At 47.7% G+C, this 25,029-nt stretch overlaps 1 protein-coding gene across 5 annotated transcripts in view; it reads left to right on the top strand.

The window, feature by feature from the left end:
• Positions 1-21,472, top strand: part of IL20RB (interleukin 20 receptor subunit beta) — a 38,733-nt gene extending 17,261 nt beyond the window's left edge. For 2 of the 5 annotated variants that reach the window (XM_055413251.2, XM_055413249.2), the window contains 6 exons: positions 351-477; positions 2,031-2,221; positions 7,472-7,596; positions 9,747-9,897; positions 15,742-15,884; positions 20,493-21,472. In XM_055413251.2, coding sequence (XP_055269226.2) covers positions 351-477; positions 2,031-2,221; positions 7,472-7,596; positions 9,747-9,897; positions 15,742-15,884; positions 20,493-20,600 — 845 coding nt within the window. In that variant the 3' untranslated portion in view covers positions 20,601-21,472. Of the gene's footprint in view, positions 1-326; positions 478-2,030; positions 2,222-7,471; positions 7,597-9,746; positions 9,898-15,741; positions 15,885-20,492 lie in introns of all 5 variants that reach the window. The other 3 variants (XM_055413250.2, XM_088840389.1, XM_088840393.1) reach the window with 3 other exon arrangements.
• Positions 21,473-25,029: the final 3,557 nt, after the last annotated feature.

The raw sequence follows: 25,029 nt of genomic DNA, 5'->3' as shown, positions 1-25,029 counted from the left end.
CCAATAATTTGGCCACCTGATGTAAAGAGCTGGCTCATTTGAAAAGACCCTGATGCTAGGAAAGATTGAGGACGGGAGGAGAAGGGGACGACAGAGGATGAGATGGTTGGATGGCATCACTGACTCAATGGACATGAGTTTGGGTAAATTCTGGGAGTTGGTGATGGACAGGGAGGTCTGGTGTGCTGTGGTTCATGGGGTCACAAAGAGTTGGACACGACTGAGCGACTGAACTGACTGACTGACTAGTTCCTAAGCATGTTTGACTTTTCATTAGAAACTAACTTGAAGCTGTGACATTCCCTGAGGTGAACTCATCTTGTCAGCTTGTCTGTCTCCTTTGGTCCCAGATGGAGTGGCTGTTCTACCTGCTCCTCAGAACCTCTCTGTACAATCAACCAACATGAAGCATGTCTTGACCTGGAGCCCAGTGATTGTGCCTGAAGAAATAATACACTATTCTGTTGAGTACCAGGGGTGAGTTTTTGTTGTTGTTGTTGCTGTTGTTTTGTTTTTTAGTTTCTTTCCTTTAGGCAGTAGTTGATTCCTGGAGGCACAGCCTTCATTCCAGAGCTCAAGAAGGCTTTGTGAGCCCAGAGAAAGATGATTTCCTATGGTCTGCCTCCTCTGTCTTCATGGGCCCTAAGAGAACAGAAGCAACAAGGGAAATTGTCCCATGGATTTGACAGTGAACTTTCTGGGAACACAAACATATATAAACACATTTTTGTGAAGTTTCTTTCCAACAGTGAGTCAGTTGTCTAAAGCTGAAGAAAATCTTAAGATGAAATCAGTTTGCCTCTGACTTGAAGAGAAATTATTTGGAGACTCAGATCTTTTAGGGGTTGGGGAGACCTCAGTTTTCCTGACAGTACGCTTGCCCCCAGGAGCCAACACAAATTGTGACCCTATAGGTCAGCTGGTCCTTGTCCAGGTGTCCAGGCCCTCAGAGCTGTCAAGGAGTGACAGGGATGCAGAAGGTACTCAGTAAAGCTCATTAACAATTCATACAAACCAAGCAGCTACATGCGTAGACATTCTCCTACAGCTCAGGGGTACAGACCACAAAGTTTCCAGGCAGAAGAAGATTACATTTAGAGGAGGAGACAGTAAAAAAGAAATAAGTACACTAGGGCGACACTGTCCAACGTGGTAGCCACTAGACACGGACAGCTATTTATACTTATATTAATCAAAATCAAATTCAAAAGTCTGTTTCCCAGTCATATGAGCCACATTTCAAGTTCTTAATAGCCATCTATGGCTACTGGCTACCATTTAAAACATGAATACAGAAGGTTTTCACCATCACAGGAAGTTCTATCAGGCAGCCCTGCTGTAGGTAAGTTCAGATAGAAATCAGTTCTAGGAGCTAAAATCCATTGCAACAGTGAGTTGGCTCTGTGGCAGCTTTTTATCTGATGGTTAGGGAAGGCCTGTCTGAGGATGTGATATTTAAGCCAACATCTGAAGGACAGGAGCAGGCAACCAGTGTGAATGCTGGGGCAGGACACTGAGACACGGCAAGCATCTTGCCAAGTTGGAGGAACGGTGAGGAGGCCTGTGTGGAGGCAGCATTGCCTTTAAGGGCAGAGCAAGAAGGCCAGAGAGTCTTGTCAGCCAGGGGAGAGTATGCATTCCATTCTAGGCTCTTTGGAAGTCACTAAGGAGAAAAATGCTCTGCTCTGCTGAGTGACAACGGTTTGAAGACTAGCATGAAGGGAAGTAGGAAAATCTGCCTGGAGACACAGCAAGGCAAGGGGTGACAGTAGCTGAGACTCGGGTGGTGACCGTGCAGATGGAGAGACCAGGACGGAGCGGGATTGACGCCTGGGTCTCCCTTGTCTTTGGAGAAGGAGTCTGGAAGAAAGGATGGTTGGTGATGGAGGAGAGGGGAGGAACGGAATGTGGAGCAAATACTTGTTTTCCTGGCCCGTAAAAAGTTAGAGGAGGAGGCGTTTACTTGAAACCGTCATTGAGCCGGGGTGAAAGGGCCGGGTGTGACGCTGTTCCCTCCTCTCTTTGGCCAGGGAGTATGAGAGCCTGTACATGAGCCACATCTGGATCCCCAGCAGCTGGTGCTCACCTACGCAAAGGCCTGAGTGTGACATCACGGAGGACATCACCGCTACTGTGTCGTACAGCCTCCGGGTCAGGGCCACCCTGGGCTCGCTGACCTCGGCCTGGAGCACCCTGAAGCATTGCTTTAACCAAAACTCAAGTAAGGCCCTTCTCTCCTTACTCCCCCACCCCCAGCAGCCTCCCCTTCAGCAGCCGTGCTCATTGAGACTGTTGGGATTCTTTTCAGCATCAAACGAGTCTTACAAAGTCAGAATGATGCAAACTTAGACAACCCTAACTGATCTGTTGAAAACATAGACAGCTGCTTCCTCTCTTTTGAAATGAGACTTTGGAAGTTATTCCTGACTGTCTCTGGAAGGAAGAGTGCTCTGGAAGGGGGTAGAGGCACTAGGACGGCCTCTCCCTACCATGATCACACATCATTAACTCTTAACACTGCCTCCCATCTGAGGCCTCACTGTCCCCATCTTTGTTGCCTGTGTGATCATCTTCTTTGGCAATAGGGTATATACATGATCAGAGTGACCAAAAACAGCTCTTTGGAAAGAAATAACTTTTCTATAGCAATGGAACCTGGCAAATGTATTGAGATAGAAGTAAGGGAAGAATCTGGATTGGTGACCAAAATGGCAGAGTGCAAACAATGCCCAGTGAGTAGAAGGGTGTGAGGGGAAAGAGCAGGAGCAGGGTCTGGATGGCTGGGGGCGAGGAAGCAGCTGGTCACATGGTGAAGGGCTTCGACATGAAGTCTCATCAGATCAATAGAGGAGAGTCATGGAAGAAGAGGGATCTGGTCCAGGTCTGTCTACAGAACAATTGCTCTGGCTGTTGGAGAAGGCAATGGCACGCCACTCCAGTACTCTTGCCTAGAAAATCCCATGGATGGAGGAGCCTGGTGGGCTGCCGTCTATGGGGTCACACAGAGTCGGACACGACTGAAGTGACTTAGCAGCAGTAGCAGCAGTGGTGTGGAAAGTGAACTGGAGTAGGACAGACCTGCAGGCCGTGGGAAGAGTGAAGAGAGGGCTGTAACATTCCAGTTGAAACAAGCTGGATCGTGATCCTAGAGGAGGGGCAGGGATGGGAAGAAGGGGACAAATTCTAGAGACATGGTTGAGTTAGAAAGGACAGAGCTCGGTGACCAGTTCCCGTGAGACAGAGTTGGGGGAGATGGTGATGGCACCCAGCTTCCAGATGGGGTTAGTAGGAATGCCATCCAAGGAAGAGAACCCAGGAGGAGCAGCTGGTCTGAGGAATAAGAGATGCTGCTGGCTTTGGGCTCTTTGAGGTTGAGATTCCTATCAGACATCATCCCATGGAAGTCTGATTGGCAGTTGGGAATCAGGCCCTGGGACTCAGACAGGTCACAGACGCACAAAATGAAATTAATAGTTAATGGCTTGAGAGCAGGTGAGGGTGTCCAGGGACAAGATATGAGGACAAATAGAACCAGGCTAGGATTCTGGGGAAACCTAGGGTTTGAAGAGAATGGACGGGAGGGCACCAGTAGTGCTAGACAGGGAGAGAGTCAGAAAAGGGAGAACAGACGAGCCGCTGCTGGGCCGAGGGAGGCCCCCAAATAGGTCCTCTTGAAAGTGGTTTCATGGAGCAGGAGGAGGGGGGATGCTGGGCAGGCTTCCGACTGGGGGATTGAGTGGAGGTGGAAAGACAGCTGTGGGCGATGATGTGACCCCCTGGGACACACAGGAAAGGCAAATGAAAGGTCTTCGGGGACCTGTATTCTCTGTGTGACAGGTGACCCTCTGCTGGGAGTGAGGACACAGGGAGGTCGGGGCAGCCTCTAAATTAATGGAGTGAGTCAGAACTTCCTGAGGAGCATGGGAGTTGGGAGAAACCAGGAGGGTTAGAAGGTGAGGGAGCTCCTACTGGAGGAAGTTGAGGAAGGTGAAGGTAGATCTGAGAGAGAACTTGGTCCTCCAGAGTCAGACAGATGGGGGTTCAAATCCCGGCTCAGCCACTTGAGTGGGAGGGGCAATGGCTTGCCTCAGTGGGTGACTGGGGGTGAGATGAAAAGTGTAAATGCTCAGGGCAGTGCTGCCTTGTAATAGCACTCAGCTATTCGTATTATTATTATTACCCTAGGGATATGCCCAGAATTGAGAGCCAGCGAGCAGAGGAAGATGGGAAGAGCTAGGGGCAGGAGTGGGACCATTGGAATAGATGTGTGTGTGTGTGTTAGTCGCTCAGTCATGTCCGACTCTTTGCGACCCCACGAACTGTAGCCCATCAGGCTTCTCTGTCCATGGAATTCTCCAGGCAAGAATACTGGAGTGGATTACCTTTCCTTTCTTCAGAGGATCTTCCTGACTCAGGGATCGAACCCTGGTCTCTTGCATCACAGGCAGATTCTTTGCTGTTTGAGCTACAGGGAAGTCTTTTTGGAATGGATACCAGTAAGAATTTTGGTGCAGAATGTGGGCTCCTCTGCCTGCCCTCTCTCCCATGGCACTGGCAGGACATGGTGGAAGCAGTGGGATCCCAGTGCCAGGCCCTGGGGGAGCCAGACGGGCACTGGAGGCTGCTGTAGCTCTGCCTCCACCCACAATGTCTTGGCAGCACCAGCACCACCTCCCTCTGGCTCCTGGAAGCACAGGAGATCATCTCTGGAGGCTGGCAGCTGTTGTTGGAAAGGCAGGCACGGGGCATTTGGAGATAAGGAAGTGTCTACACAGCTCTGAGGGTGGGTGTGTGCAGTGGCAACTTGTGCTTGAGAAGGCCGGTATAAACGGGAAAAGGGCTCGCTGCCAAGGAGCTGAGGAAAGGTGTCTCCGTACCTGCCCCAGAAGCAGAGGATGAGGGTCCTCACGCAGGTGGACCCAGCTGCAGAGCTGGGAGGAAATTGAGACTCCTCAGGGCATGACGTCTGCTTTTTGGCCTTTGTAAAACCCCAGCCCAACTTCTCCTCAGACATGAAAAATTTGGTTTTAAGGCTGTCTTGGAAAGGATCCCCAGTTCTTAAAGGGAAGACTGTTGAGAGCAGAGATTCTTAACCTCAATACAAGTCACTGGAGAGCTTTAGAACCCCTGATCTCCAGGACCCATCCCTAAAGTCTGATTTAAGTGATCTAAGTGCATCCTGATCCTTGGGAGTTAAAAAACACCCCCCACAACAGAGTCTCAGTTCAGTTCAGTTCAGTCGCTCAGTCGTGTCCGACTCTCCGCGACCCCATGAATCACAGCACGCCAGGTCTCCCTGTCCATCACCAACTCCCGGAGTTCACTCAGACTCAAGTCCACAGAGTCGGTGATGCCACCCAGCCATCTCATCCTCGGTCGTCCCCTTCTCCTCCCGCCCCCAACCTTTCCCAGCATCAGAGTCTTTTCCAGTGAGTCAACTCATTGCATGAGGTGGCCAAAGTATTGCAGTCTCAGCTTTAGCATCAGTCCTTCCAATGAACACCCAGGATCGATCTCCCTTAGAATGGACTGGTTGGATCTCCTTGCAGTACAAGGGACTCTCAAGAGTCTTCAACACCACAGTTCAAAAGCATCAATTCTTCAGCGATCAGCTTTCTTCACAGTCCAACTCTCACATCCATACATGACCACGGGAAAAACCATAGCCTTGACCAGACGGACCTTGGTTGGCAAAGTAATGTCTCTGCTTTTTAATATATTATCAAGGTTGGTCATAACTTTCCTTCCAAGGAGTAAGCGTCTTTTAATTTCATGGCTGCAATCAGCATCTGCAGTGATTTTGGAGCCCAAAAAAATAAAGTCTGACACTGTGTCCACTGTTTTTCCATCTATTTCCCATGAAGTGATGGGACCAGATGCCATGATCTTTGTTTTCTGAATGTTGAGTTTCAAGCCAACCTTTCACTCTCCTCTTTCACTTTCATCAAGAGGCTTTTGAGTTCCTCTTCACTTTCTGCCATAAGGGTAGTGTCATCTGCATATCTGAGATTATTGATATTTCTCCCAGCAATCTTGATTCCAGCTTGTGCTTCTTCCAGCCCAGCGTTCCTCATGATGTACTCTGCATATAAGTTAAATAAGCAAGGTGACAATATACAGCCTTGACGCACTCCTTTTCCTATTTGGAAGCAATCTGTTGTTCCATGTACAGTTCTGACTGTTGCTTCCTGACCTGCATACAGGTTTCTCAAGAGGCAGGTCAGGTGGTCTGGTATTCCCATCTCTTTCAGAATTCTCCACAGTTTACTGTGATCCACAACAGAGTCTAGAAATGTGGAAAGACATGAGCTCAAAGTCTGGCCATTTACCAGGTGACTCTGGGAATGTCACTTAACCTCTCTGAGGCTCTGCTATGTCATCTGTAAATAGAAGTAGTATTTACTTTCTGAAGCGTGCTGGTTGGATTAAATGAGATGAGTACATATAGTACATAGGAGAGAAGTTCCTGCCCCAACATTGTCAGAAAATCATCTGAACCGAAATGACATGTGGTCTTTTTGTCTAATTCTATTCTCCACATAGATGGAGATCAGGGGATCCAATTCTAATCATGTTTAACTTAAAAGTGGATGAGTCAAACATCTCCTTTCTTACTGGAGGTGTTTCAGAGGCAGTTCTAGTGGTGCTCTGTGCTCATATGAAGCCTCTGATCTGGGTATGTTTTGCACAGTTGGCCCCTGACTTCCCAAGTCCTCCTGTTCCCTTTCCAGGCAGCTCTTTAGATGCCAGGAAATACTTTGTTCTCTGAAAACTCCCTGCAGGAACTGCCTTTCTGTTGAGTGTCCACTGACCCCAGTGCAGGAGGATTTAGTCAGAACACACTCCCAAGCCACAGCCCACAATTAGGGTGGCCCTTCTGGTCTTGCAGTGTCTGGATCTGAGAGGAAGGTCTGGATCCATCATTAGTAGGCAGGGACTGAAGACTGCCTGTGTGGGCCCTTTGGTTCCTGGTCTACTAAGTGGAAAGTATCCATGGGGCCTGCGGGTCTCTCTGTTTCAGATCCAATATCATGAAAGATGGTGTTTGTGCTTAGGCTGTAATTACTAGAGATGATTCTTGGAATTTGTAAAACCCTCTGACTTTCCAACATCTCCCATAAGGCTATGAGATGAAGACTCCTTGGACTGGGAATAGAAAGGCCAACCCATCCACAGGCTGCTGATCTGCTCATGTTTAAAAGTTAGCAGCAGATGGTATATACATCACTGATGTATGTGAATTGTACTAAATGGTTGTTGTTTGTTTTTTCCATTTGCTCATCATTCACAAAGAGTTTACTAAGCACCTGCTGAGTACAACGCCTGCTTCTGTGTGCTGTGAAGCCACATCAAAACCCCTCCCCTCCCATGAGCCTGGTGTGTTTCCACTGACAGTTCGGTCATGGCCTCCCTGGACAGAAATCAGTCCTGTCTGGGACTGGCTTTGACTCTCCCCTTGTCTTGTCAACAGCCATCCTCACCCCGCCTGGGATGGAGATCACCATGGATGGCTTCCACCTGCTTATTAAGCTGGAAGACCTGGGGCCCCATTTTGAGTTCTTCGTGTCCTACTGGAGAAGGGAGCCCGGTGCCAAGGTGAGACTTGCAGCCTGGGCCTTTGAGTTAGACTTTGGAGGAGCTCTGAGAGCCGGATGAGGAAGGCCGGACCCTACAGTGCCTGCTGTCTGGTATGACCGGAGGATGAGCAGGCCTGGGTGAAATGAGGGAACACAGAGATGGGTGTAGGCTGACAATGCTGGCAGCATCAAACTCAAAGTACTGCCTTGGTCCCACCCAGACTTTGGCTGGGAGCCATCTCAGGACACATTCACTGAAGTAGGGGGGCCACCTCCTTGCCTTAAACTCTGTCGTAATTGGATCCACAATACCTGTGCAATGCATTTCATCTCTCCCATCAGCATGTCTTCTCAGCCATTCTTCCCACTGCTTAGGGGCAGCAGACAGGGCTGTTCCAGATCAATTGGATGATTTCATAAGTGTACGAGGCCGGTCCCAGCTTCTTGAGGGTGTGCATATGGGCTGGGTGCAGAATTAGGAGCAGAAAGCCAGGAGCTAGCTTATAAACAACCCTAATTATGAGCCAATGGGCCACCCAGAATGCCTAGATGGGGCGCGGCCCCTCCCTGTGGGGTGGGTGCTGCAGGCCAGGCTGGGTGGGAGGTCAGCTTTCTCAAAGGGAGTGGCTGTGCTGCAGCAGCAGAAGGCATGAAGCGTGGGTGCACCTGTGGAGCCCTGTCCAAGCTGAAACGGTGATAAAACCCACTCAGATCAGCACAAGGAAAAGTAGGCTCTGTCACAAGGATTGTTGTTGTTTAGTCACTCAGTTGTGTCTGACTCTTTGCGACCCCATGAAATATAGCCCATCAGGTCAGGTTCCTCTGTCCATGGGATTTCCCAGGCAAAAACACTGGACTGTGTTGTCATTTCCTTCTCCAGGGGATCTTTCTGACCCAGGGATCGAACTTGTGTTTCCTGCATTGGCAGGAGGATTCTTTACCACTGAGTCACCAGAGAAGCCCTGTCACAAGGATTAACGTGGTACTGTCAGGGGCTCTCACAGAATCCGTGACTGGAGCAGGCCCAGAGCCAGGCTGCTGCACAGCCTCACTCACACAGAGGCCCCTGTCCGCCTGGGGAGCCCTTGCTTCCCCCTGGGGGTCCTCTCTATGCACTCTGTCCGTGGCCCTTGCCCCTGACCCCTCATCACTCCTTCCTGTGAGTGCCTGTGGTTGTGACTGACTCCCCTCACCGTATCCTCTCCCCTTGGTCCCTGCTTCTGGTTGCAGGTATTCAGGTCCTCAATACCAGTTCCCAGGACAAGAAATCTGACTGGTCCTGCTGATTTTATCAGGCCATGCATAGGGGTTGCCAGATGCTGGCTGGCCTTTGATAGACCCTTCTGCGGCCAAGGGTACCCCTGAGCTAATGCCAGAACACGTACCCCACCACACTCCCCTGGAAGGGGAGTAACCATGGTTTCTAGCATTTATGCCTGCTGGGTCAGGGCCCAGTGGTAGGGCCTGGCACTGCGAGTCGGGCGGATGCAGTCATGTGGGAGCAGATCAGGGCCTGGGCTGCAGGGAACAGGCAGGTCCCTCAGGTTCTTTGGGAGAGGAGTGCCTGCCCTGAGTCACCTGGGCTTGGCCCAGACAAGCCTCCGCAGGTCTCAGGGGTTGGCAGAGGTGGAGGGCTGTGCAGATGGACGGACAGACAGTGGATGGTTGGATGCGTGAGGAGGCACTGCCCACTGGTTGCAGTGCTCCTCTTCACTGACCCTCTGGAAGTCGTGGCCGGGCCAAGCACCCAGTCAGCTTTCCGTCCAAGTATAAGCCTATCGAGAGGCCTCCCTGAGCCACTCTGCTGGTGCCTCCTCGTCACTCTCTACCTGCTTGGCCTGCTGCATGATTCCTCGTAACCCTCCTCACCACCTGATGTGTGTTATCAATGGTCTGGCTTCCTCATATATGACATAAGCTCTGCAAGGGCAGAACTTTTAGTTTTGTTCAGTGCTGGGTGTCCCTGTTTTGTTCAGTGCTTACAACTGTGCCTGGCACACAGTAGGTGCTAAGTAAATAAGTCATTTTTATAAAATGAATGAATGAATGAGTGAGTGGAACATTCCGTATGCATGCTGGAAAGGAAATATTGACAGCTTTCCTTCCCTCCTCCTCTCCCTTTCCTGTCCTGCTTCGCTCAGGGTGTGACTGTTTTCTGGTTTCCTAAAGGAACACGTCAAAGTGGTGAGGCCTGGGGTCCTTCCTGTGTACCTGGAGACGGTGGAGCCCGGGGCGGCATACTGTGTGAAGGCCCGGACGTTCGTGAAGGCCATTGGGCGGCACAGTGCCTTCAGCCAGACAGAATGTGTCAAGGTGCAAGGTAAGACAGCCTGTCTGCCCCTCCCGGGGGTACACGGTGCCTGCTGCTTCCTCTAGCTCTGAGTCTCCCCTTGGTTTCCCTGACCTGCTCCCCCAGGCTACACGGGTTCTGGTGGTGAAAGTGTGCTGTGTTCTAATCCTACCCTAACCCTGAGGTGAAAGTCCACCCTCGGGCTGGGTGGGGGTCCCTTGGCAGCTGTCTGGCACACTTTCCCCCTGAAAGCTTCTGAGGCCTGAGGACAGACTTTGCAAAGCTGGTTGACCAGATGGCCGCTGCCTGTGAATCAGGGGCCAGTGCAGGTGAGGCAGCTGGAGCCTCTGAAGGTCAGACCTTGTAAGGGGGTGCCTACTGTGTAGCACAGCTCTCAGCTGGGAGGGGCCTGATGGAAAGTCTGTAGAATCCTCTTCTTTAATTTTTTTCCCTTAAATTTTTTATGGTCTACAAACCTACAATGAAAAGAAACAAAATGAAACCCCACATCCTATGATTCTGCCATACAGACACCGCTAGTGACATTTGTGTATAGTTTTTTAGTTTTTAAAATATAATTTTGAATAATTGGTACATATATATTTCAAAAAATATGATAAGAATTTAGAATTGGCTTCCTTCTCCTCTTCCTCATCCATGTCATTCCTACCCATGCACCCATAGGGGTTAGCTCTTTGTATATCTTTCTGAAAACTTCCCAATACATTTACAAGTAAATGGGAATAAATTATTATATATTTTTCTTCTTTTTAGCACAAATGGTAGCATATTCCATGCACTGTTCTGGATCTTTTTATAGATCTTCTGGATCTATAAAGTCTTTTTCACTTTATACATATTATAGATTTTTCCATACCTAAAAAGAATTTCCTTATCCTTCTTTTACTAACTACCTAGTACATTCAGAAAACAAAGATCATGGCATCTGGTCCCATCACTTCATGGGAAATAGATGGAAAAACAGTGGAAACAGTGTCAGACTTTATTTTTTTGGGCTCCAAAATCACTGCAGATGCTGATTGCAGCCATGAAATTAAAAGACGCTTGCTCCTTGGAAGGAAAGTTATGACCAACCTTGATAGTATATTAAAAAGCAGAGACATTACTTTGCCAACCAAGGTCTGTCTAGTCAAGGCAATGGTTTTTCCCGTGGTCATGTATGGATGTGAGAGTTGGACTGTGAAGAAAGCTGATCGCCGAAGAATCGATGCTTTTGAACTGTGGTGTTGGAGAAGACTCTTGAGAGTCCCTTATACTGCAAGGAGATCCAACCAGTCTATTCTAAAGGAGATCAATCCTGGATGTTCATTGGAGGGACTGATGCTAAAGCTGAAACTGAAATACTTTGGCCACCTCATGCGACGAGTTGACTCACTGGAAAAGACTCTGATTCTGGGAAAGGTTGGGGGCGGGAGGAGAAGGGGACGACCGAGAATGAGATGGCTGGATGGCATCACCGACTCTGTGGACGTGGGTTTGATTGTACTCCGGGAGTTGGTGATAGACGGGGAGGCCTGGCTTGCTGTGATTCATGGGGTCGCGGAGAGTCGGACACGACTGAGCGACTGAACTGAACTGAACTGAACTGAGTATTCCACTGTGGGTTGTGTATCTATAACTAATTTAACTACCCCTCTATTGAGGGGTGGGCTTCCCCGGCGGCACAGCAGCAAAGAATCTGCCTGCAAGGCAGAAGACACAGGATTTGATCCCTGAGTTGGGAAGATCCCCTGGAGGAGGGCATGGCAACCCAATCCAGTATTCTTGCCTGGAGAATCCCATGGACAGAGGAGCCTGCCAGACTATAGTCCATAGAATCGCAAAGACTTGGAGATGACTGAAGCAACTGAGCACACACCCACGGTAATGAGAGGTATTTAGGTTTTTTCCTGATATTTTGCTATTATAGCCAAAGCTCTCATTAGTTACCTTGTACATAGATCATTTCCTGGTGTATGTGAAGGATAAATTCCTGGCAGCAGAGTTGCTGGGTCGAAGGGATACGCATTTGAATTTTGACTGCTGTTTCCAAATTATCCTCTAAAGGGTTGTTATTCTTCATGTAGACATATGTTCCAGTTGTATTATACATATGTTTTGTGTCTGCTTTTTCACAAATATATCAAAAACATTTTTCATGAAGACTTTCTGATTACCATTTTATACTATTTTTAAAAACAATGTAGGTCAAGCTTGTTAAAAAAAATTCAAACAACAGAGAAATATGTAGAGTGAGAAGTGTGCTTATGTGTGTGTGAGCTCAGCTGCTCAGTTGTGTCTGACTCTTTTGTGAGCCCATGGACCATAGCCCACCAGGCTCCTCTGTCCATGGAATTTTCAAGGCAAGAATCCTGGAGTGGGTTGCCATTTCCGCCTCCAGGGGATCTCCTGATCTAAGTTTTCCATTCTCCCCACACCCTTGAGGAGGTTTCCTTTGGCAAGTGTGGTGTTTAATTTTGCAGTCATCGTGTGAGGCCAGAAGTCACAAGCACAGTTGGGACTGTACTGTGCTTACTGCTCTGTACCACCCTCACCTTCACTTGGTATTGCTGTTGTGAGCACCTGTTCATGTCAGTACAGATGGATCTACCTCATTTTTAAAGATGCGTAATAAGCCAATGTGTGGATGTGTCAAAATACATGTAACAGAACCCCGTAACTAGGTATATTCTGTGCTTTCCAGTGTTTTGTGACTACCAGCCATGCTGCAGCGAACAAGCTTGTGTATGTTATGTATCCTAATTCTCATTTTAATAGCTGACCTCCTGACCTGCCATGCTGATATTTGATCATGTAGTAAATCATCGTCTACTTGAGGATATTTAGGTCATTTCCATCTGCTTTTTAAAAAAAATTATTTAGTTTTGTCTGTGCTGGATCTTCCTTGCTGCATGTGGGATTTCTCTGTGCGCCAAGCAGGGGCTGTGCTCTGTGTGTAGTGCTCAGGCTTCCCTTTGCAGTGGCTTCTCTTGTTGCAGAGCACGGGGGCTTCAATAGTTGCTGCTCGTGGGCTCTAGAGCACAGGCTCAGTAGTTGTGGCACATGGGCTTAATGGTTCAGTGTCATATAGGATCTTCCCAGACTGGGGATCAAACCCACGTCCCCTGCATTGGCAGGTGGATTCCTAACCACTGGACTCCTCCCAGAAGTACCCATTTCCATCTGCTTTTGAAGATGATTTTCATGGAGAAGGTAATGGCAACCCACTCCAGTATCCTTGCCTGGAGAATCCCATGGACAGAGGACCCTGGTGGGCTACAGTCCATAGGATCGCAAGGAGTCAGACATGACTGAAGCAACTTGGCACGCACATGAGTCCTTCCAGGGAATTATCAAACCTGAGAAAGCTCATGGAAACCCCAGATCAGAGGCCAGTTGATCAGAAGTATAGGTAGAGCATTGAAGAATTGATGCCTTTGAACTGTGGCGCTGGAGAAGACTCCTGAGAGTCCCTTGGATAGCACGGAGATCAAACCAGTCAATCTTTAGGGAAATCAAACCAGAATACCCATTCGAAGGACTGATGTTGAAGCTGAAAATCCAGTATTTTGGTCATTTGATGCGAATAGCTGACTCATTGGAAAAGTCCCTGAAACTGGGAAAGATTGAGGGCAGAAGGAGAAGTGGGCATCAGAGGATGAGATGGCTGGATGGCATCACTTATGCAAAGGACATGAACTTGGGCAAATTTTGGGCTATGGTGAGGGACAGACAGGCCTGGAATGCTGCAGTCCATGGGAGTCACAAAGAGTCAGACGTGACTGAGTGACTAAACAACAACAAACAAGTAACCTACGGATCCAACATGCAACTAGCATCTAAAGTAAGGGTGAGCTTGTTGGGGATCATATTCTTAAACCTGCAGATTCTATTAGTAACACTAGTGCCAGGTGGTTGGCATCAGAATTGAATTATATTTCTGTACAACAATTGGTGTCAGAATATAGAATCTCTTTTATTCATTGTTGTATTATAAGAATATCAGATAAATCAGGTTTGACTGAAGATGTGAGGAATACTGATGCTTCTATTTTTGTTAGAGTAAAAATACTTTAATTGTCTTTGAATTGGACATGTATTGCCTTTACTTACAATTAATATCTTCTTTCAAAGAATAGATTACTAATTGATATGGCCTTGAAATTCAAGGAAAAGTAGAAACGTGAAACATAACAAGTAGCTGAATCTAGATTATAAAAATAAGCTACAGTAAGTGGAAATATTTGTCGAATAAAAATAACCATTAGAATACAGGCTTAAATAGAGTACAATGCAAATTATTAAAACACAAAAAATAAATGCAAATCAAAACCACAGTGAAATATCACTCCATACTTGTTAGAATGGCTATTATCAAAAAGAAAGTAAATAACAATTATTTGTGAAGATTTACAGAAAAGGAAAACCTTGTGCATGATTAGTGTGGATATAAATTGATGTAGTCACTGTGGAAAATAATATGAAGTTTCTCAAAAAATTAAAAAAATTAAACTACAATAAGACTCACACACACACAAAAAAGATGATGTTCGTTCACTGATTCATTCACTCGTTCAGTGAATAATTACTGAGCAGTCACTGGGATATAGCAGACCAGTCCCTGCCCTCACTGAGCTTACCTTCTAGTTGAGTAGACGGACCATAAACAAGTAAGCAAATGAAACGGTTTCCCTTGGTGGCTCGTGCTGTGAGGGAACACACCAGAGTATGCTGGGGCGGAGGGAGGTGTGGGTGTGCTGCTTTGGGCTCAGTGGACAGCTGGTAATGAGGCTGTGGCTCTAATCTAGATGTTGCTGTGAATTGCTTTATGTGTATGCTTTATCTTCTTTGGAATTATTCTTTGGAATCTACTCACAGGAGCGGATGAAAGAGTCTGAACATTTGTGTATCTCCTGATGCGTGCTCTGTGCTCAGTCACTCAGTCATGTTTGACTCTTTTGAAACCCCGTGGACTATACCCCACCAGGCTCCTCTTTTCATGGGGTTTTCTAGGCAAGAATACTGGAGTGGGCTGCCATTTCCTTCTCCAGGGGGTCTTCCTGACCCACGGATTGAACCCATGTCTTCTGCATTGGCAGGCAGAATCTTTACCACTGAGCCTCCTGGGAAGCCCCATCTCTTGATATGTACTGCCTAAATAGTTTCCAAAAGCGTTGAGGAGAGCCTCCCAGCTTCTCTGCAGCTGCACCGGCTGTGCCACCCTTCACACTGTGGGTGAGCGGCCTAGCTCGGAGGGGCTACACGAATAGCACAGAGAGATGGTGCTCTGACTTGGCACCTTCTGATACATCACTTAGTAGCATTTGGAGCACAGCCTTCCCTGTGTGACCTGGGGTAAGTCACTTAACCATTGCCAGGACTTGATACATCAGAGTTATTATGTGACTGTGTACTGAATTCAGTATTTTCCTCTATAATACGGATCAATGCCAAGAGAAAATTGTGAAACACAGTTTTCAGTTACCACCCAGCTCCCTTCTGGGCTGTGCTCTTGGGCACCACCCCCTCATCCTGCGTGGGGGCCTGGCTCTCTGCCTTCTTCCTTCTGGCAGTGGTGCCAAGGTGCGTGCAAACACAGCTAGTGCTTAATACACGAGGCTCCTCCCTTTTCCTTCCCAAGAAAAAGACTGTAATGTTCCTTGGCTTTCTGGAAACCAATCTGGATTCTAGAAAAACGATTGAATGGTGGTCACTCTTGTCTCTGGGGCATATGTCAGATCTCAGGGTGCTGGAGTCTGCTGTCTTGATCCGTCTGCAGAGCCAACCCCAGGAAGGCCAGGGAGGCCCAGCACTGGCGAGCGAGCTGGTCTTCACGGCTGTTTCCTAAGCCGGTTCCTGTCTTTCTGTTTCCAGGAGAGGCCCTGCCTCTGGCGCTGGCCCTGTTCGCCTTCGTGGGCTTCGTGCTGATCCTGGGGGTGGCGCTGCTCTCCGTCTGGAAGATGGGCCAGCTGCTCCGGCACTCCTGCTGCCCCGTGGTGATGCTTCCCGACACCTTGGTAACTGCTCTTCTTCCTTTCTGCATGATGCGCTGTCCAGATGTCTGGGCCTGAGCGGGGCATAGACCTCCGCTTCGTGGGTTTAAAAGCATTTGCACCAAGAAGGGAGAAGGACCTCCCTTCTAATCAGAGGGGCTGGGAGACCGCCCTTCCGGGTTGGGGGCGTGGCCTCCCCCAGGCTCCCATCAGGCCTCTGCTGCTTGCCCCTAGGGCCTGGCACAGCCAAGGCAGCAGGAGTGTAGCCCAGCCCAGGAGCCTGGCGTTCCAGGAATCATGCACAGTCTTACCCTGAAGACCAGCCTGCTGGGCCTTCTTGGCCCCCTCCCATCATTATAACAGGAGCTACATCCAGAAACATGTTCCAACACAACAGAGTCAATTCATACACCAAGAGCATCCTAGGTTCTTGGGGTGAGGCACACGTGTGTGAGTGTGGGGCATGTGGAAGTGCTTTGCCTTTGGGGCATGGGAACTATCCAGACCTGCCCAGTCAGTGACTACCCAAGGTGAGGGGTCCCCACAGCTCACAAGCCAGGAGGACCCTGGGCCATCGATCTGAGTCTCCCAGTGGGGGCAGGCCCCGTGTGCTTTGCAGGGGTGGGGGGAAATGCAAAAGCAGGCCCCTAGAGCTCCATCCGTGTTGCATCTGTACAGAACTTCAGGAGCACAAGGAAAGCCCTCAAATGACAAGAGCTCCTAGGAATCCTACTGCATTCTCTTCTTGCTGTGGTTCAGTCTCTAAGTCATTTCTCTTTGCCACCCCATGGACTGCAACACACCAGGCTCCTCTGTCCGCCACTATCTCCTGGAGTTTGCTCAAATTCGTGTCCATTGAGTCAGTAATACTATCGAACCGTCTCATCCTCTGCCACCTCTTTGGCCTTCTGCCTTCAATCTTTCCCAGCATTGGGTCTTTTCCAATGAATCGGCTCTTCACATCAGGTGGCCAAAGTATTGGAGCTTTGGCTTCAGCATCAGTCCTTTCAATGAATATTCAGGGTTGATTTCCTTTAGGATTGACTGATTTGATCTTCTTTCAGTCCAAGGGACTCTCAAGCTTCTGGGAAAATCCAAGCAGGTGAGACCAGAGACAAGAGATTCTGTGAGAGAATGTCCACTTTGGTCTATGAAAGATAAATGCCATGATCCTTGACCCCCTTTTGCTCCTCTGTTCTCCTTACCATCCTTCCTACATCGTTCCAATAGAAAACAATTTCTATTGTTTTCCCCCAGATTTTAACATGGACGATTTCTCTGAGTATATGCATTTCCCGCAGTGCTGTGTGAGAAATAGATCGCTGCTGCTGTTGCTGTGTCACTTCAGTCGTGTCCGACTCTGTGTGACCCCGTAGACAGAAGCCCACCAGGGTCCCCCGTCCCTGGGATTCTCCAGGCAAGAACACTGGAGTGGGTTAAATAGATCGCTAGTGTCCATCAAACCCCAAACACGTTCTGGAGCTGCACACCTCCACTGCCATCTCTCCCCATCCTCAGCCTCAACTTTAGTACAGGCTAGCTGCACTTCATCATTGGCCTTAGTCATAGATAATCCTCCAAACTATTAAAAAGCAGCGTCCGGTCAACCTTGCAGAGTCCATTCATCTTTCCAACTAAACCATGGAAAATTACCAAGTGGAAATCCTTGAGAAGCTTCAAAAAGCCCTGTTGAGCCTGTACGTGTTTCATCTGTTTGGATTAAACATTTCATGTCTACATCTGTAATTTTGCAGTTGGAGATGGTTGCACTTTGAAATATACCATTAAGAATGTCTTTCCATTCAAGTTGATATCACTAAGGAACAGTCTAAAGCAAAAATATATATGCAAGGAGAATTATATTAAGACTGCTCAGTGTGTGTTCCCGATTCTAAAATATCATGTGTTTTCCTTGTCTTTTATCCATAATTGCTTCATGGAGATGGCGGCTTTGGTGCTAAAGGCCTTACTTTCCTTCTGTCACTCACTTTATTCTTTCTCTTCTTGCGGTCACATTCCACTGTAAATGTGGGCAGCAAACATCAAGATGGCCCCAAGTTAGTCACCTCCAAATTAAGACATGCTTCAATGGACTATCCCAAGTCTGACTTTGTGTGCTTCATAGAAAGTGGAGTCTGTGAACAGAAACAGACTCAGAGACTTAAAGAATGGACTTATGGTTGCCAGGGGGATGTGATACTTCAGGAGTTTGGGATGGACAGGTACACACTGCTATACTTAAAATGGGTAACTGACAAGGACCTACTGTGTAGCACATGGAACTCCACTCAATGTTATGTGGCAGCCCGACTAAGAGGGGAGTTTGGGGGAGAATGGATAAGTGTATATGTATGGCTGAGTTCCTTTGCTGCCCACCAGAAGCTATCACAACATTGTTAATTCTGTGCTGTGCTAAGTCACTTCAGTCATGTCCGACTCTTTGTGACCCTATAGCCCACCAGGCTCCTGTGTCCATGGGATTCTCCAGGCATGAATAATAATCGACTCTACCCCAATACAAAATAAAAAGTTAAAAACAAAAAAAGAAAGTGAAGTTTGTGAACTCAAATGCCTCGAGGGGCCCAGACAGGTACAGAAGAAAAAAAGGGTCCAGAAAAAAAAAAGAGTGTACAGTGCAATAAATGTGACTTAGTAGGGAGAGACGGATATGGGGACCAAGGCGCACATGCCCCAGCAAAGAAAGCATCTGCTTCTCAGTTCAAGCAGGTTGCTACCAAGAAGAGATGTGAGCTGGTGCTCCCTGGGCTCCACGTTTGAAACGAGAAATCAGAAATCCATACTTTATAATAAATCTCCTGATTTTTGAACGTTAAGAACCAATTCAAGTTTATATATATATTAGCTAAACTTTGCTTGAAAGTTTGTTCAAATCTATGGGATGACAGTTTTGTACCTTCTGAAATTCTGAGGTTATGCTGTTTCACTTTAACATTCTAGAACTACACTGTCCAAAACAGTAGCTGCTAGCGTATGTGATTATTAAGCACTTGAAATGTGACTGGTCCAAATTGAGATATTCTGTAACTATAAAATACACAATAGATTTTGAAGGCAGTACAAGGAGAGTGTAAAATAGTTTATTAATATTTTATATTGATTATATATTGAAATAACATTAAAAAATAAAGTATATGATTAATTAATTCTACCTATTTCTTTTTTGTTTATAAAATGTGCTACTAGAGGATTTTTAATTGCACATGTAGCTCCCAGTACATTTCCGTTGGACAGCGCTGCTGTAGAGTTTAAGAAACCATCAGGTATAAGCAGTGCAGATGTAGGTAGCCAGCGTCCCGAGAATGAGTGGACCATCGGTGTGAATTGATGGCGGGCTCCACACTGACATCCTGTTTAGTGAGCCCTGCTTGTACACTGTCCTTGCCCATTATTTGCCTGTGGACACAGGAGTGAGCCCTGAAGCCACTTCTTTACAAACAAGATCCAGAGCAACTGCCTTGATGAAGCTGTGGTCTCCTGGGCACTGGGGTGGAGGAAACCATTGGTGCTCACCTGCCCGTGCCCATGTTCCACTCTGCAGAGTAGTGATGAGCAGAGCTTCGGGAGAAGCTGTTTAAGAGTTGGCTGAGTCTGTTGGAAGTGACTGAGTTAGCAACAGTGGAGAGTTGCCCTGAAAGGAAGACACCTGCGTTTTTACCATCGTTATGATGGTGTGGCAGTGGCACCCACTCCAGTGCTCTTGCCTGGAGAATCCCATGGAGGGAGGAGCCTGGTGGGCTGCAGTCCATGGGTCGTGAAGAGTGGGACACGACTGAGCGACTTCACTTTCACTTTTCACTTTCATGCATTGGAGAAGGAAATGGCAGCCCACTCCAGTGTTCCTGCCTGGAGAATCCCAGGGACGGGGGAGCCTAGTGGGCTGCCATCTGTGGGGCCGCACAGAGTCAGACACGACTGAAGTGACTTAGCAGCAGTAGCAGCAGCATGATGATATATTGGCGTCACTGGGAGAAGATGGCAAGAAAGTGAAATACGAGTAGGAAGGGACTTCTGTTTGTGGATCACCATCCCTGGAGCGGACACCCTGCAGGTGCCTTCTGTAGAGCGCCTTGGACCAGGTCACTATTCTCAGAGCTCTCTGGTGGAAGAAGGCTAGATTTTTGGAACCAGCACTACAGGCTGGACACTTGTGGGGCAGGGTCCCTGAGGAGGCAGGGCCCCAGGAGATCCTCTGGTCAGTGACCTGGGAGATGATCTCAGTAAAGTGGCAAACCCATGTTCTAGGGGTTAGAATTGTCTTTTTATTTTTTTAAGTTTATTTATTTGATGGCATCGGTCTTGTTGCAGTACGTGGGATTTTTGCTGTGGCTCAGAGACTAACTGTGGCTCATTCCAGACTGTGTGGGTTCAGTAGTTGTGAGGCATGGGCTTAGTGGCTCTGAGGCACATAAAATCTTACTTCCCTGATCAGGGACTGAACCTGTGTCTCCTGCATTGGAAGGCAGATTCTTAACTACTGGACCACTAGGGAAGTCTCTTTGGGCTTTTTTGCTGAAAGTTAATGAGTCAAATAGTTGGGATTTTTGGTGATATTCTCTTCAACTCTGACTATGACTGTTAACCTAATGAATATGAATGAAAATTGTCTTTCAGAAAATAACAAATTCACCCCAGAAGTTAATCAGCTGCAGAAAAGAAGAGGTAGAAGCCTGTGTAACTTCAGGGCTCTCTTCTGAGGAGCTCCTCAAGGCTTGGATCTAGCAGATGAAGCCAAGAAATCTGGGCTGCGGGACGCTGAAACCATGAGGGGAAAGGCTGCACTTGTTTCCTTCAAGGACAAAAGACAAGAGGCCTGCTACGTCCACGTCTAGAAGCAACTGTCAGAGGCAGGGTGGTATGGCTGATGGAGTGCTAAGAGGAGGTCAGGGGATGTGACCTCCAACACTGGATCTCTGCCATCTACTAGCAGGATGACCTTGGGGGGAAATGACTTTGTCTCTCTGCCCCTCAGTTTTCTCATCTGTACAATGGTTAACTACTTGACCATTAAACTGTATGTGTATATATATCCATATTATCTCTCTGCCACTTGCAGAGCTGTCGGGAAATTGGCAACATTGTACACTGTGATTAGTTCTGCTTTTCTGAAGAGCAGCAGGTCCATGGGTAACAAGGATGATCAGAGACTACACAAGCAATGGCCACTTTCCTGGAGGAAACTTTGAAGACGAAAGGAAGGGTCGATAAACGAGGTTGATTTCACTTCAAGCCAAATGCCTGTGCATGCATGTGGGCTAAGTCACTTCAGTCATGTCTGACTCTTTGTGACTCTATGGACTGTAGCCTGCCTGTGCAGAGGTGACTGAATCGCTCAGCCGGCAATAAGATCTGTGGCCTAGAGGGAGACTACAGCCCCACTGAAAATGGGCTGCGCATGGATGCTGCTGACCTGTGAAATGCTGTGCAGGGTGAGTAGGGTGTGCACGCTGAGGACAGCAGCTGAAATGAGTGTGTATGATGAGATGAGACTGCAGAAGGCTGTCGATCGTAAGTGTAATGAAGTGTTCCTTTTTCCTGTGGAGTTGATACAGTACAGCTTTTTATGAAAAATAAAAAGAGGTCACCTTGGGTAATCATTTTGGTTTCTTCCAAAACAGTGGTCTTTAGGGTTTGAGCTACATCATCAATCTTGAGTCCAGGCTGCATGAAGGCCACCTTTGGTTAAGATGCTGGGGGTAAGCCCAGGTAGGGGATGGAGCAGGGGTACAGTGGGGGACAGCATCTGACTGCATGGGGGCTCTGACTGAGGCAAGGTGCTCCTGGGTATTCCTGGGGGCCTCACACTACAGGAAATCCCTTGGGGAACTCTTTTCTTTAAGATAGCCCCTCAGGGTGTCCTTAATTCTCCCGGCATGTTCATCCTGGACCCATGACTGAAGCCTCTTCCTGACCCTCTCGCCCACCAGGTGAGGAAGAGGCAGGGTCAGAGAAGGGATGGAGGGGGAGTCTCTTGAAGGCTGAAGCAATTGTTGGGCAGAGCTGGGTCTCCCTTCATAGACCCCACCCTTCCCAGCTCTGGAGCCTCTGAGCTGGTTTGTTTCTACCCCCACTTCCTGGGCCCCTTCCAGCCAGCCTTGAGGTGGAGACAATCTAACTGCTTCAGTCAGGTGTTTCCCCTGTAAGGCAGAGGCCCCCAGCCCTCTCTCCACCTGGGCAGGGCTTTCAAGGGGCCAGTGGAGGGGCTCTCTAAGATGAGATCACTGGAGATATTCTCTTTTGTACTATTTTGTATGCTTCTGCATTGTTCGATTCTTTTATGAAGAGTGTATGTTTATTTTACCTTTGGCCAAACTGAAATCATATTTTCAGTTTGCAGGAAAAAAGACTCTACTACTCCACCAGTCATGACCTCCTCCTTCTCCCCTGCCCTTCATTCTTGGGCCACAGTTGCCCTGTCAGCTGTCCAGACCCAGAACTCAGAAATGACCCCTGACTTCCCTCTGCTTGCATCCCTCTCACAGCTAGTTCCCTTGCCCATCACCTTGCAGGTTCATACAGGTATCCAGACATTTCCCTCAATTATCCTATTGTCCTTCCATGTCCCCAGAATCATTTATGGAAGTCTGACCATGCACCAAACATTTAGGCTGGTCCTTGAGAGTAGAGTAGAGACATTACTTTGCCAACCAAGGTCCGTCTAGTCAAGGCTATGGTTTTTCCCGTGGTCATGTATGGATGTGAGAGTTGGACTATGAAGAAGGCTGATCGCCGAAGAATTGATGCTTTTGAACTGTGGTGCTGGAGAAGACTCTTGAGAGTCCCTTGTACTGCAAGGAGATCCAACCAGTCCATCCTAAAGGAGATCAGTCCTGGGTGTTCATTGGAGGGACTGATGCTAATGCTGAAACTGCAATACTTTGGCCACCTCATGTGGCGAGTTGACTCACTGGAAAAGACTCTGATGCTGGGAAAGGTTGGGGGCGGGAGGAGAAGGGGACGACAGAGAATGAGATGGCTGGATGGCATCACCGACTCTGTGGACATGAGTTTGAGTGAACTCCAGGAGTTGGTGATAGACAGGGAGGCCTGGCATGCTGTGATTCATGGGGTCGCGGAGAGTTGGACATGACTGAGCGACTGAACTGAACTGAACTGAAAGTAGAGGGGCGACCTCCCCCATAGCTGGCCATTCCATCTGTCCTGGAGTACTGGTATTTCGACTCCCTGGCCTCTCCTCCAATTGATTTACTCCTATCACCTGGATTTTTCAATGAGTGAAAGGGGTGTGATTAGTAACTACAACAGGAGTCCTTGATGATGGTCAACGAGCAGACACCCCTGACCCGAGTCAAGCACATTTTTCTTAGTCCTGCCTTCAGATGCTGCCAGGGTCCAAGGAACAAAATCCTGGTTCTATGAGGCTTACCTTTGGATGGTGGGGCTGGGGGGAGGAATAATAATAAAATAATAACAGTATTTGTCATTATTAAGTGAATTATCTAGAATATTGGGAGTGTGTAAGTCCTATGGAAGATGACAAGATGGAGCAGAAAATGGAGGGGTAGGGTGAGGGCAGATTGCAGCTTCCTCTGAATGAAAGTAAATAGAAACAGGAGAACCACAATGCTAGTTAAGTCCTTCCACAGTGTGGGGGACTAGGCGTGTGTGTGTGCTAACTCACGTCAGTCGTGTCCTGAAGTGCAGGACCCTATGGACTGTAGCCCTCCAGGCTCCTTTGTCCATGGGATTCTCCAGGCAAGAATACTGGAGTGGGTTGCCATGTCCTCCTCCAGGGGCTCTTTCTGACCCAGGAATTAGAACCCACATTTGCCACATTGTGGGTGGAATCTTTACTGCTGAGCCACTGGGGAAACTCAGATTAAGTATGACTCTAGAGCAAATGGTTTGGCAACAAGTCCTTAGGACTGTGCCGCCTAAAACAGGAACTTCACTCACTATTTCTACTGTCTCTACTGACAGTGTATTGTTGTTGTTGTTTTTTGAGCTATTCTCGTAAGCTGTCACAGCAAGTAAATAATTGTTTATTTGGATAGGAAACTCGATTTCAGGATTAGTGAAAGGGAAGGTCAGTGGTGTGCTCAATTGTTTGAGTAGGAGCAGTGTGCTACCAGGACTGAATTGAGTGTGTCAATATGAAGCCAGGCCTTTATAAAACATCACATTAGAAGCAGATTTCCTTTTGGGCTTTTTGCCACCGGAGTGACCTAGTTGCAATGTACCCTATATTTTGCTTTTTTTTTTTTTTTTGCTATTTTTCTCTCAAAAGGAGCCAGGGTTTCTTGGAGCAGTGTCTGATTCCATACTTGGTCTGGGGGTAGAAATGAGCAAGATAATAATGCCAGGACACTTACACCTTGTTGGGCCAGAAGCAAAAAGCTTTAAATAATTGGGTCATTCAAAATTATGCAAGGAATCCATCTAAAAGAGGTAAATTTGTCTCAGCCAAAGTTCGGACAATGTGAACATCAAAAGGAGAATACTGGCTGATATCAATGGACACAATACAGTTGCAAAGTCGTGGGTCCATAACACTACACGAAAAGAGCAAATGTTAATACAATGAATTCTCAAAGAAGATGAATAAAATGTATTTCTCCTGAGTCTTGTTATTGAGTCCTGTTGGGTTTGTCGACTCACTGTATCTAAGAAGCATACCTGTAAATATAAACTGGTAAATATAGCTACATCAGTCAGAAGGCGTTTTTCTCCACCACCCTTCCCTGGCCCAGGCCATGACCTGCTGAATGCCTGCAACAGCCTCCCCTTCTTGTCTCTCTGCACTTGCCCATCTCCTGTCTTTCCAGGTTTTTCCTGGCAAAACTCTTTTTTAAGTTCCTTTTACAGACTGTAGACTCTGTTTCGCTTCAGTGCTACCCTTCCCCATCTCTTAGATAATTTTTCTTATTTTTCTGTGTGCCCTGTTTTTTCCTTTGGCTAACTTCCTGTGGGTGCTCAGAGTTCTCAGTTTCCTTGGAATCTGACCTGACTGGGTCCCTTTAGGGACCAGCTTCTGAACCCACCTGGAGTGGGGACCTCATCACGTCCACGGGTGTCTGGCGCCACCTTGTGTTGAGTGCTGGAAATTCCTTCTTTTGTTCCCATTTGCCTTCAAGTGCCCTGGGCTTCCTGGAGAGAGAAAAGGAAAACTCAGGTGAATTTCCTAGAATGA

Source organism: Moschus berezovskii, chromosome 1, assembly GCF_049115385.1.
Source record: "Moschus berezovskii isolate FMDL1 chromosome 1, NW_MosBer_1.0, whole genome shotgun sequence".
Classification (NCBI taxonomy): Eukaryota; Metazoa; Chordata; class Mammalia; order Artiodactyla; family Moschidae; genus Moschus; species Moschus berezovskii.
The sequence above is the reverse complement of the archived record's forward strand: the minus strand, read 5'-3'. Positions and strand labels throughout refer to the sequence as shown.